Source organism: Cuculus canorus, chromosome 1, assembly GCF_017976375.1.
Source record: "Cuculus canorus isolate bCucCan1 chromosome 1, bCucCan1.pri, whole genome shotgun sequence".
NCBI lineage: Eukaryota > Metazoa > Chordata > Aves > Cuculiformes > Cuculidae > Cuculus > Cuculus canorus.
Genome location: NC_071401.1, coordinates 159,591,466 through 159,605,912, shown reverse-complemented (window position 1 = coordinate 159,605,912; position 14,447 = coordinate 159,591,466). Strand labels below are relative to the sequence as shown.

Sequence of the window (14,447 nt, the reverse complement as noted above, 5' to 3'; positions counted from 1 at the left end):
CTCCAGAAGAGCCCACTAGCATCCAAAGAGGAGGGCTGGGTGTGCAGTGTTGCAGCCATGGCTGCACTGCACAGTGCAGAAGAGTGCACAGATCCCTAAGCAAGGGGAACTTGGAGCTGACCCACCCCAACAGCACTGCAAGTCCCAGCCAGCTGCATTCAGGGGGCTGCTCTCAAGAGAATCCCACCTGCAGCCATCAAATTTCTTTTTGCATAGCACTCCTCAGCAGCTTTTGTTCCATGGAAAGCATGGCTAAAGCCAACTCCCTTATCCTGTGCACTCACAGCACAGACATTCCCTCGGTCCTGTGAGAGACCTAGACATGCTTGAAATGAATTTCCACATGCTGAACTCCTTCACTTCCCCACATACATGTGTGCTGCTGTCAGAAGATCTCCATGTCGTGTACAAAGGATCTAATTACCGCTCAACGTAGTGGAATTTTATGGGTTTAAGTAAAAATAAACAAACGCAATAGAAAAAGCAAGGAACATTATAAAATTTACTTTGTTAGTTTGCTTTGATGCCTATACACATATTTTCCTCTAGCAATATTTCTTAACGTAGTATGGGAGGTAGGACAGTACAAATGTAAAGCTTTAGCAGCATGAGACTCCCCACAGTTCTGAACTATATGTGAATGCATTTTACAAGTAAGTTCCACACTTACATGCTACAACCAAAGAAAAATAAGTGTAGAAATGTCAGTATGAATGATATCTACGCAGAGCCCAGGATTATCCTTTTCCTTCAATGTATTGGTGAAGGCACAGGGGCAGATGGGAAAAGCAGTAGCAATATATTTCAAATCTTTCTTCTACTGCTTTTTTTCCCCATTTTCCTTACTTAAATCTTTACTCCTGTAACATACATCCTTTGTTTGTAGTTAATACCCGAAACACTCTGCAATTGTTGCTCACTGAAAGTGTGTGCTGGGTGCTTTCTTTTGTCCCAGATACATATGCTTTGTAAAAGAGACTTTATGCCTTTTTGCTAATACATTTCCTACTGCAGGTCAAAAGAGAAAACAAATATGAAAAAAAACTCTATTAAAATTCATAGACTCCTTCCACCTATTCCTCAGCATGTCTCAACTGGATCCAACACCGAAATGGTAGATGCTTGCCCCTTGCGTGCACTCCTAAGTTCCAGAAATTCTTCCTGAGGTCTTTTATAGAGGCTTATTTTCATTGCTGTTGTAGCAGAACACTCATTCAGAGTGTAAGCGATTGAACTACCATCAAAGATTACTATTGCAGAATCTGCAATTTCTTAATGAAAATGAAGTTGCTTCTGAAAATAAACAAACTTAATTAGCAAGCCAGTGCTGTGTGAAATTTGCACCATTCTCTTGTTAACCTACATGTCAAAATGTATTACTTCTGTGCATGTAAATTTGCCTTTGCAGTTCAGTAACCTCACAGATTACTATCTAACCACTTTTGGAAACATAATGCTACAAGAAATAAAACCAAATCCAGTGTCTGGCTGTAATTTGTTATTTTATTAGAGGCTTTTTCTTTAGTGCTTCTAACTGCTTAGGGTTTGATCTTCATAAGCAGCGTCCTATCTAAAGCGTCTAAAAGGAGCTATATTATGTCTATGGCAAAATTTCTAATTCCTTCCCTGCTCCCAATTAAGTCAAATTAGTTCTCTCTTGGATCTAGCCTCCTCATTAGAAGCCCAAGCATACAAACATACAAGCATGTTATAAAACAACACTATTTCTATTTACTCGTGAGTGCAAAATTTTGCCTATCAGGGCAATCTGAGATCCTCTCAAGAAGCAGATCACGGACCTGACCAACTGGGCACCCTCATAGCGACAGGCAAGCCTGCCTTGATGTTCTTGTCTTTGACTGACACAGTACAAAACACAAAAAGTTTCATTTCCAGATATAAAATGACCTATGTTGACCTACTCAGACCAGAACTAGTTAAATCAGGAAGTTTGTACTTAAAAATGTTTTGCAAACCAGGACTTTATACCACCCTCTACAAATAAAAAAATGCCCACCACAATTCCAACATCTGTAGTCCAGCTCCCCACCTTCACTGCAGTGGCTGACACATGATTTCTTCACTGTTTAAATTACTTCTCCTGTCCCCTCACAAAACTTGCAGCAGCAGAATCAGCACTTTGTACCTTGTGCTAAGCAGAAACTGCAGAAGGCTCGTATCCTTAAATAGTGATACTGGTTGATGAAGATGGATCCACCTCCCTCCTGCATCTGGATGCAGCCCATTTCTCCTGTCCCTAAGCAGCCAGCCATATCAGGTCTACAACAAAGGTCCACTCTTCCTGCCGTACAAAGACTCACAATTCCATAGCAAGTACACCCAAAACTTGCTCAACTACACAATGCTGCTATTAACCAAAACTTGGATTAGAGTTCAAACTGCTTGTTTACCCTGTTGTGACTGACACATCCTCTCTCTTTCTTTTCCAGTTCTAGCTTGATAGATGGAAAGGGTTCAGGGAAGAAATAATATGCTCAAAGATACAGAATGAATAACTAAACAAACCACTGATTTTCAATCCGGCAAAGGAGATGACTAATGGAGGAAATGGATCAGTTCTTCAAAGTCATGATGGCACAAAGAAAGCATACAGGGATGATTTGATCGTTCCCTCTTTAAACACAAAAATACCTATTAGGAATTAGGTTTAAAACAGCATAAGGAGATAGTTCACGGAAGAGTGAATAGTTGAGCCACAGAGCTCTTTGCCCAAGTTGCTGCAGGTACTAAAAATTTACACGTCTTCAAAGATAAAGAGCTGTCTCTGGATAGAAATCTATTCAGGATAATTAAATACACAGAAATTGGCTCAAGAGTTCCCTGAGCTTCTGAACGGTCAGAAACTTTAAAACCTTTGAAAAGAATCAGATATGCTCATTCTATTATTATATCCCTCCTAAGCAGTTATTTATGACTGCATTTGAGCAGAAGCCAACAGCTGTTCTCTCTGACCAGCACAGCAATTTTTACAGATCCAAACCTGGGAACAGATTCTTTCCAAACCCAGAACAAAAGCCTCTATAAACTGTCAGAATTTCTGCAGAAAACACTGAGTGTTTCCTCACATTTCAGCAACAGAACTCTTCCAACTTTGTCTGTAGTAACTTCTCTGGAGTGCTAATTTACTTTCATACAGTACCGAGGCATTTGGTTTTGAGTTACAAGGTTAGTTAAGTATCGCTGCTGAGGCTTTGTTGTTGTGCAAATGATGTGATGACCATGCAAATGCACTGCTGGGGAACACGACAGTATTCTGAAATACTAAATATTGATCCCTAGAATCTACAAGTTGGTTTCTTCTTTAGTTTGGTTCTGTGATATACACACTATCTTTTTCGCTCGCCTATTTCATTACACATACTGAAGGAAGGACCTGACATTAGTGCTTCAGCTACTTTATCAAAAAGCAATGCAGAAAGTAACCCTTAAGAAGTGGGGACTGTTACCTGTTATTAATTCCTTTAGAACGTTATGCACAGTGAACCCACAAATTAGGGCATGCTTTTAGAAGAGAGCCAGTGAGCCTAGCAACACCTCACCAATCAATGGAAATTACCCTTCTTTCCTGATGCAAACAGAGCTGCATGACTTCGTAATGACTAAGAAGGCCAGAAGGTTTCATCAGCTTTCTGTTCTGGTTCTTGTATCAGTTTCAGATTTTGCACTTGGGCAATTTCCAAACCACAAGTAGGTGGTTTTGCCTGGTCAAAATCAGGAACAGAAACACAGTCCAGGTCATTTGCTCATGAACAATATGGATCATAGTATTTCCAGTCTCACGCTGTGTGGCAGGACAAGGTCTGAATATAGTGATACATCATATCAGACTTCAGCTTTACAGTCCTATCTTTTACACTAGGAATTTGTTCATCTTCCCCAAGTGACACACATTCCTAGAGTCATTGCATTTGTCTCCCCTAGGTCCATCCAAATTTACTCAAGCAGGTATTAAATCGTATTCACTCCTGGCTCTTCAGGCTACAGCACCTTTATTCATTAACTACAGGTATAGAGGGAAGCAACTCCTTTGCAAGGAACTCTATTGTCACCACTGGACTTACGGTACTCACTGTGCTCACTCCTGGCATTCATCACACAGATATGGCATGCGATTGGGATACAGGAAAAAGATCAAGCAGAGATTTAATATGCTCATTGAATGCCATGGCTCCTGGGCTATAATACCAAGTTTCAGCTGGCCAATTCATAATTATTTTCACACAGCATAATAGCTTCAGCAGGGTACCTGATTACCACAGTGCCTAGTTTGCTGCCTACCATTTTGCAGCTATAAATGAGTAACATTCAAGCAGTCTGGATTTTTCAAAAGCACGGTGGGAATGTTCGAAATCTCAAATATTTTCATAGTTTTCTTCTTTCTGCATTTGTTCATTCATGGAGGAAGACAGCAAATCCAGTTCACAAGCTGAAGTTATAGACTAGCACTATCAAATAGCCCCTCTGGGAAATCTAATCTGTTGGTTTTGAAGATGAGAGACTGCAACAGCCTGGTCTGTCTAGGGACCATGAACACTGTGTCTACCCAAAGTTACCAAAAGCAACTCAGTCAGTGTTTAGCTGCAACACTCCCTTTTCTTCCATCCTGGTTATCTCCTCAGCAAGTGTAACATGTAATTATGTGCCAGTTGTTCAGCCTGGGAGAAGAACTAGAATGAAGCCAACAAAACCAGATAATGTACATCCTGAGAAAAGACAGGCAAGTAGGCTCACATGAATTACCATTGATTTCTCCCAGAGAAGTGGTTCTGAACAGTATTTTTATCCCAGCATGTATATATGAAATATTTTGTTTGTGATATGCATAAAGATAAACTGAAATCAGCTTTAGAAATAAACCACTGACTTCAGTCATCATCCAGGCAAGGTAAAACATTTAGATTCATAACAAGGCTGAAATGCATTTCAAGACCTCATGACACATGATTCTTTCAAATTCGGAAGCAACTCGCTATTGTGGTTTTCTGCATAGAGGCAAGCAAAACCAAGAGAATTTTTTTTTTGTTTCTGATGTCTCACACTATTAAAATACCAGAACAAATATCAAGAAAGATTAGAAGGTGGAAGTTTTACAGTATTAGAGAAATGATGATTTAAACATAACTTCCAGTAAGAAACCACTAGGGAAGAAAAAAACTTAGTGTGACTAATTAGTCCCTAATGACCAAATTTTCTGAGTGGAAAGATTTGATGATAAACCGCATACAAACCACAGACGCTCTGTAAACATCCTCTTTTGGAACCACCACCGGTTAACATGCCCTTCCTGAATTTTTTATACGCAAACACAACCTATACATACTTCATTACGAAGGGGCAACATGGCCTGTGCTGAAACAACTCACCAGGACCTGGGAGGCATTTCTGCCATTAGCATTCTGCCATTAGAGAGACAGAGTCCTGCTTATCGACTTGCAGCTTTACAAATACAGCTGCTCTCTGGCTTCCAAGTCCACAAATTACAAAGTAATTCTGAAATGTAAACCCAGGTACGTTTTTGGTACAATTTTCCTGTCAAAACCTTACGTTATGTGCTGTTAAATGTGTTGTAAATTATATATAAATTAGCTGAAACACCTCATGTCAAGTCCTCTCTACAGCTCATGGTTTGATAGGTAAGCAGAAAAGACAGTCTTTGTTTATTTTTGTGTTACGTAAAAGTAGAAGGAACCAGGCACGCTTGAAAAAAAACCAAGTCAAAAGCATTTTTAGAAAGTCACACAGAGTAGCACAAAACATCAGTAATGATGATGGTAATAATTAGCACTCAGACATGCATGGCCAATACTGTATTTCCTTAATTAGTGATTGCATTATACCACACTACAAGGGAAAAAAAAGTGGATTGTGCAAATATCTTGGTTTGTTTCAGTAACATGTCCCTCAGCCACTTGTTTTTTGTGTCTTCCCTCTTTCTTGTTCTTGTAAAACACTGTAAAGGAAACTGCAGCTCTGAAAAAACACTCCAAAGGTAGTTGCTTCGCTCTTTGAATATTCCACTTTTTATGGTAAGAATGCTTAATTCTAAAAAGCAGCAGAAGCCATTCCTTTTTTCTTGCCCCAGTCCAACTACCAGACTCAAACGAGAGAATGGGGAGAGTTTACATCCTTTCTTTTCAAGCCTCTTACCCTGCAGCCGGGCAGCACCAGGGCCTCTGCAATGCTTTCCTATTTAATACCTACCCTCAGTGGGACTGCACAGATGTGATTAATTGGAATTTAGCAAACACTTCTAATCTGCCCAGGGACCAGACTCCAGCTTGCTCAACATCCACCATGTCAGCTCTGCAGGGACAAAAACCTCAGCACTTTTCCTTTGCAGCTCAGAACTGATGAGGCACAAAGAGTGGATCTATCAAGGCCGCTTCTGGTGGCTTTTGAAAGCAGAATGGAGTGAAAGATGATGAAATCACCTGTAATAATTCTTCCTTTTCTGGTCTGAATTCCTAAGAGGCACTTTCCTCTCTTCCTAAAGCCATTGTCCTCCCTCTAATGGCTCAGCTGTTAATGTCGCTATCTTTTGAAACAGGTCATGTTAATGGCAAGCTTGGTTTGGGCATATTGCTTCAAGCTCATCAATATGCATGTTCTCGCTCTGTTCATTTGTTTCTCTATTTACTTTGAAGTCGCCTTGCTGGAACCTGCACTGCCTTTCTGTGTTCAGGCTCTTGGCTGGCATTTCTCAGCTCACTGCATCTCTGGTCGTTTTCTAGTATGGAAATTAAACCAAATGTTGCAAAAGTCAGTTAATAGCACCTTAGGTGACATCTGGTGCCCAGCTGAATGAATTTCTTGGCCTCCTCACCCTCACTGCTGAGAGATGTTCTTTCTACTTGCTCTCAAGTTGACTGTTTACATTGCATATTTTAGGGCAAGGAACCACTCTGTATTTGTCAAGCACCTGCCCCAGGGGAGCACAGCCCCCTCAGTGTGCTTCTAAGAAAAATACCACCACCTTGGTTACCTTAAGTCTCTCTCTAAATGTCTCTTCCACTTGTAGGAACTATTTCCAGCATAGAAGAAATCAACTTTGACTCAGATATCAAATTCTCAGTATGATAAGGGAAAGTGATTCAGCTGTCTTCTTTTATTTTTGGATTTGTGACTCAGGAGCAGCTTATTGTTCAGAAGACACAGTCAGTCCTCACTGGGAACTTCTGTGAGGAGGAGGAGTAAAAGCATTTATATAATATTCAGAGACCACTTTATATTAATATCTCTCCTCAAACATCAGTCCCAACAATGCCCTCTACAACAAGCCCATGTTATCCAAGGTTATTCTGGGGTAGAAGACTTGGACATACTCTTTTGCTCAAATACCTACAGGGACAGCCAGCTGGCTAGTTTCTCTTGAGGATGCAGATCATTACAAAGTAGGTCAGCTTCCGACTAAGTCCCTTCCTAGCAAATGTGCAAACAGACACACAACTTTCACTATTCCTCCAGAGGAACACCACTATCTTCTCAGTTGACACCCCCTAGAAAACCAAGAAACACACCCTGACGCATGTGAGAGAACTGGCCATAAGCAAGACTGTCTAACTAAGAAATGAGTCTCATTTGATCAAATAAATTTGGTGGCCATTTCTGGAGTGCTACAAAAGAAAAAGCTGACAAACAGGTACAAACTGCTTTTTCAGCAGGCTTGACTCTAAGCCACCGCTAAGCCAGTGCATCAAAATTATTACGGTTTAATTGAACCTAGTTTGAATCTGCCTTCAACACCATATACAAGTTATTTCCAGTCATTTAAATCCCCAGTGTACTTCTTATGTAGAAAATCAGCAGCACACTGAGTAAGATTTTAAGTAATCTGTTCTTTTGCTGGTTGTCACGGAGTTTTTCATGAGATAAAATATTTAAATACGAAGTTTGTTTTAATATCATATATTTGTTCACTACACAGCAAAAGTGTCTCCCCTGTGCTAACCTCAGCCTCCCAGGTTCCCTTACACAACAGGCACAAAGCTCTGCAAGGGGAACCGAACCTCAATGAGGATGATGAGTCTCACAGCCTAGAAGTGTTCTCTGGGTTAAGATACCCTAAGCCGTCCATCACAACAACCTCTGCTAAGAAGAAAAGACAGGTTATTGTCACAGTGGACTCCCTTCTGAAGGGAACAGAAGGCCCAATCTGCAGACCAGACCCATTACATAGGGAAGTCTGCTGCCTACCTGGGGCCTCGGTTAGAGACGTGGAAAGAAAACTTCCAGCCCTGGTCAGGCCCTTAGATTATTATCCTCTATTGATTTTTCAAGTAGGTAGTAATGAAATCCATACAAGAATTCTGAGGGCAATTAAAAGGGACTTCAGGGCCTTAGGATATATGGTGAAGGGATCGGATGCACAGGTAGTGTTCTCATTTGTCATTCCAACTACAGAGAATGATGAGGGGAGGAACAGCAAGAGGCAAGAAATAAACACCTGTCTCCAAACCTGATGTGAGGAGCATAACTTTGATTTCTTTGATCATGGCTTGGCCTGCACAGCACCAGTCTTGTCCAAGCATAGAGTACATTCGTCCCCAAGGGGCAAGATAATACTTACTAAGAAGCTAGCAGGGCTCATAAATAGAGCTTTAAACTAGATATGAAGATGGAGGGGGACAAAACCAGGCTTGATAGAAAAAAAGCCTGGGAATGACACTACAGTGTCTGAGGAATGGTGTGTTGGTGAGGACCTTTGGTCTGCCACCTCAGAGGAAGTGAGGGGTAGCACTTCAAACGGCAGCACAGATGTGAAGTTTATTGATGGGTTAGAAAATTTGGTGAGTAGTCACTTAGGAATTAAGACTATTCCCCCTAGGAGTACGGTGGGATCAACAGCTCAGCTGAAGTGCATCTATGGCAATGCACACAGCCTGGGCAATAAACAAGAGGAACTAGAATTAGTTGCAAGACAAGAAGACCATAATATAACTGCCATCACAGAAACATGATGGGATGACTTGCATAACTGGAGTGCTGCTATGGCTGGCTATAAACACTTCAGGTGGGGTAGGCAACAAAGGAGGAGTGGTGGGATAGCCCTCTATGTTAGAGAGTGTTTTGATACCTTAGATCTTAATTATGGTGATGACAGGGTTGAGTGCTTATGGGTAAAATTCAGCAGAGCCCCTAACAAGGCAGATATTGTGGTGGGAGTTTGCTATAGACCACCCAGCCAGGAAGAAGAGACTGATGATTTATTCTACAAGAAACTGGGAGAACTCTTGCAATCACTAGCCCTTGTCCTTGTGGGAGTCTTCAACCTACTAGATGTCTGCTGAAAGTATAATACAGCAGAGAAGAAACAGTCTAGGAGGTTCCTGAAGTGTGTAGTAGACAACTTCCTGATACAACTGGTGAGTGAGCCAATTAGGAAAGGTGCACTGCTGGACCTATTGTTGGTGAATAGAGAAGACCTTGTGCCAGATGTGATGGTTGGAGGATGCCTGGGGCATAGCAATTACAAGGTGGAATTCTCAGTTTTAGGAGAAGTAGGGAGGGGGCTATTTTGGACTTTCAGAGTATTCTAGAGGCATACTCTCTGCAGGGTGAAAAACTGGCTGGGTGGCTGGGCCCAAGGACTTGTGGTAAATGGTGTTAAATCCACCTGGAGGCTGGTCACAAATGGTATCCCCTAGGGCTCAGTGTTGGGTCCAGTTCTGTTCAATATCTTTATCAATGAGCTGGATGAGGGGATTGAAAGTACCCTTGGTAAGTCTGTAAATGATGCCAAGCTGGAAGGGTCAATCTGCTTGAGGGTAGGAAGGCTCTGCAAAGGGATCTGAACAGCCTGGATCAATGGGCTGAGTCCAGTGGGATGAGGTTTCACAAGGCCAACTGCCGAGTCCTGCCCTTGGGACACAAAAACTCCATGCAGTGCTACAGTCTTGGGGAAGAGTGGCTGGAAAGCTGCCTGGCAAAGAGGGACCTCAGAGTGTTGGTTGACAGCTGCTTGAACATGAGCCAGCCATGTGCCCAGGTGGCCAAGAAGGTTCATCTTGGCTCATATCAGAAACCGTGTGGCCAGCAGGACCAGGGAAGTGATTCTGCCCCTGTACTCAGCACTGGTGAGGCTGCACCTCAAATCCTGTGTTCAGTTTTGGGCCCCTCACTACAAGAAAGACATTGAGGTCCTGGAATGTGTCCAGAGAAGAACAACAAACCTGGTGAAGGAACTGGAGAGCAAGTCTTAAGAGAAGCGGCTGAAGGAGCTGGGGTCGTTTAGCCTAGGGAAGAGGAGGCTGAGGGGAGACCTTATCACTGTCTACAAATACCTGAAATGAGGTTTTAGTGAGGTGGGTGTTTATCTCTTCACCCAAGTGACGGGTGATAGGACGAGAAGGAATGGCCTCAAGCTGCACCAGGGAATGTTCTGATTAAATGTTAGGAAAAACTTCTTCACTGAAAGGGTTATCAAGCACTGGAACATCATGCCTAGGAAGACGATTGAGTCACCATTTCTGCAGGTACTTTAAAGATGGGTAGATTAAGTGCTGAGGGATATGATTAATTAATGAGTAGTGGACAGGTACAGTTGGACTTGATGATCTCAAAGATCTTTTCCATCCTAGGGATTCTATGAGTCTATCATTAAATTCTTTGCAGCATTAGATTTAACAGGATCACAAAAGGAAGCATGTGGTAAGTGAAAACAACTGAACAGACCAGGATTCTGCAACCTATGTCATGATGCAAAGGGCTGCATATGAGTTATTTGGAATGGCAATACAGCATGGCTGATACGTGGGCAGGAGCTGAGAGTCCTGGGAACATGACAGGGCCCTTCAGTGCAACCTGAGGGTCCTTCATACAAGAGCCAAGAAGGTTCCAGCTGGGAGGTCAGTGCCATTTAATCTTTAACACACAGCCTCTATCCACTGGCATGTGCCTCATTGATGCAACATAAAATCCATCTCACAGCCACTGGCTCGGGCATTTGACCTAGATCTACTGCTCCTAGATCTACTGTGGTTACTAAGCCTTGGCTTAGCAACCACTTATTCTCCAATAGGAGCAGCAGCAAGGATACAACATCATCTCAAAATCCATCACACTACAGTACAGTGAACTACTGCAAAACAGAACAGTGAGTACAGAAATAGCAGTGCTGGAGCCAAAAGTAGCCAGCTGTGGAGAAGCTAACAGGATAAATCTGAGAGCATACACCAAAATGTTTTCTGTTTTTTCAAAATTACCTTGCTTGTTTCCAGCACCTTAATGCAGACAAAATCCACCTCAGATACTGAAAAGTAGTGGCTATTACACATAAAAAATAAAACTGACTGTCTGAAGACTAGGTATTCAGCTTTGCTCCTACTAAAAACAATGGAAAAATACCTAAAGCTCTGTGATTGTCAAATCATAGTCATCTGCAACCTGAAAATGCAGTCAGCTCTAGTAAGACAATGCACGTCATTTTATCAACCAAAGAGGAGGACAGATGAGAGAGCATGCCACAAAAAGATTTTGACTCACAGTGGCTAATTTCTGAACATCTTCATCAGATGCTCCCAGTGAAGCAAGTCCTATCTCCTGTGAAAACTGTGCAAACTTGGGATCAGCAAGTAGAGGCACGTGTCCCAAGAGTTCATGGCATGTATCCCTAAGGGAATGGAAATGAAAGGAGAATCATTACAGAAATTAAATCCATAATAATTCCATAATTAATTTAACACAAGCCATTTTACATGGGTCTGACCTCTACTTTAAAAGTCGTACCATGGAACACATTTTTTACCAAGGAGTAGTCCTTTCCTGTGTATAGTTCTGTAGAAACATACAGGTTTTCATCTACTAAATGGGTTACATGTCATATAACCCCATCTGTTCTGTCATTTCCCCATCATTTCTAGACTAACTGAGAGGGCCCGATCACTGCTGTCTCCCAGGCTTAGTCCCATGAAGACCGAACTGCCCAAAAGAAAACCAGGTGTCTCAGAAGTACAGTTTTCAGTGTTTCTCTCCACGTGAGCCAAGTTCAAAATCCAATACATTCCCTCTTCCTCTTCTCCATTCCCCTTTCTGGATCTGGGTACAGCTCCACAACCGAATACTTTACCACAAGTCACTAGAAGTTCAGGGTAATATTTACAGAGTTTTCTGTGTGCTTAATTTCCATTTAGTCCTGACTTCCTACTGCAATTACTGGGTACTTTTGTTATAAAGTCCACTTTTCACCAAACAGGTTTCAGGAAAAGCAAAGAATCCAAATTGTTGCAGAAAGAAGTACTGTCCACATCTGTAAATGCATTATTAGTCACAACAAAGTGCAGATATAAGGGTACAAAAAGCAGCTAACCAACCTAAGGAAAGTGCACATGCATCATCTACAAAAGCTCTCAAACAATTCTGAAAGTTTTCATGCATTTGTTCACAGAAAATAATGGACTTGGTAGTAAAGTTCACTTTAAAAACCAGATCTGACATTTCGTTTGCTTTTGTCTCTTCAAAGACATTTCTCTCTCTCTCTCTCTCTCTCTCTCTCTTTTTTTTTTTTTTTTTCCCCAAGATGTAAACAAGTGTTTTAAAGGCAGGGAGAAAACATCAAGTTTTCTGCCTTCTATCCAAAATCATCCAATTTGTCTTCTATAAACTATTTTTGTTTGAAAAGACACAGAACCTGACACTTCAGATAAATCATGAACAGAAAAACAACCCTCTATATAATTTAAAGTCTCCTTACTCAGTACTTCTCACCAAGAAGTACACGCCAACTGTCTCCAGGTAGATAGTAGTAGTTTCTGAATGCATGCAAATGAAGATTAGCATTTTTGGCATTCTTAGCTTACCTCACCAAAAGCGTACCAAATATACTTCCAGTATTGGAGGGTTATATACAAGTCTCTCTTCTCAGCCCAAAAGGCCTTGCTGATAGAAACTTACCAGTATTTGCTCGTGTTATACTTACACTTTTTGGTAAGAAAAGCGCTGGTCTGAAGTTGTGCATGACAAGTCTGAACCAACCTCATATATGACTAATGAGATCAACAGTACAGATGAATTACCAGATCTCATTTCTCTGCCTTCCTAGGCATAAATATTTCCCAAAGAAGCAGGAAAAGTAAGCAAATACTCTTGTGTTACTTAGAATCATAGAACTGTTTGGGTTGGAAGGGACCTCAAATATATTGTCTAGTTCCAAACACCCTGCCATGGGCAGGGGGACCTTCCACTAGACCAGGCTGCTCAAAGCCTCATCCCATCTGGCCTTGAACACTTACAGGGATGGGGCATCCACAACTTCTCTGGGCAACCTGTTCCAGTGCCTCACCACCTTCATAGCGAAGAATTTCTTCCTAACACTTAATCTAAAGCAGCCCTCTTTCAGTTTAAAGCCATTGCCCCTTGTTCTGTAACTACGTGCTGCCCCTGTCCAGATTTGTTGTAGGCTCCCGTCAGATATTGGAAGTCTGATATAAGATCTCCCTTGAGCCTTCTCCAAACTGAACAACCCCAACTCTCTCAGCCTCTCTTCATAAGAGAGATGCTCTGTCCCTCTGATCATTTTCATGGCCCTCACCTGCCCTTGCTCTAACAGATCCAGGTCCTTCTTATGCTGGAGGCCACAGAGCTGAATGCAGTACTCTAAGTTGAGTTTCACAAGAGCAGAGTAGAGGAGGAGAATCACTTCCCTCCACCTGCTGGACACGCTTCTTTTGATGCAGCCCAGGGTACGGATGGCTTTCTGGTCTGTGAGCACACATTGACAGGTACTTCTGATCTTCTCATCCACCGGCATTCCCAAGTTTTTCCCTTTAGGGCTACTCTCAATCCATATTCCACCCCACTTGTATTTGTGTTTGGGATTTCCCTGACCCACATGCAGGACCTTGCACTTGACCTTGTTCAACTTCATGAGGTTCTCACAAGCTATCTGGATAGCATTGCTTCCCTCCAGCATGTCATCAGCAAACTTGCTGAGGGTGCACTCAATCTCACTATCCGGATGACCAACAAAGATGTTAAGTGGCACCCCTGCGGAACACCACTTGCCATTTGTCTCCACCTAGACATCAAGCCACTGACTATCACCCTTTGAGTTGATAAAACTTTGGGAAACAAACATGGTCCATGGACATTGACTGAGAGATTCAGTTGAGGAAATATAGCCTGAGCACTCAAATTTACTGTACAACAATATTTCTAGTCAACACCTATGGAATACATTTATTACATATAGCTGGCCAGGAACAGTATCAGACATCACACTTACATACGGAAAATTATTTCCATCTGTTTTCCACTGCCTGGTAAAAGTTGTCCTTCCTCATGAAATTAAGATATTTCCTCCTTTGTTTCCACCTGTTTTCCATTGCAATATTTCAAAGCCTGATTCAATTTCTGATTTCTCCTTACCTGTTTTTCCTCAAAAGCAGTTGATAATAAGGCTTTTCTTTTATTATTACCATACCTCTCTGCTT

The 14,447-nt window shown here is 41.8% G+C and overlaps 1 protein-coding gene across 1 annotated transcript in view; it reads right to left on the bottom strand.

Annotated features, from left to right (window-relative positions):
* The window catches only part of TPH2 (tryptophan hydroxylase 2), a 55,566-nt gene that overhangs the window by 20,017 nt on the left and 21,102 nt on the right, over positions 1 to 14,447 (bottom strand). The window contains exon 8 of the mRNA XM_054073742.1: positions 11,503 to 11,629. Within this exon, the coding sequence (XP_053929717.1) occupies positions 11,503 to 11,629 (127 nt within the window). The remainder of the gene's footprint in view (positions 1 to 11,502; positions 11,630 to 14,447) is intronic.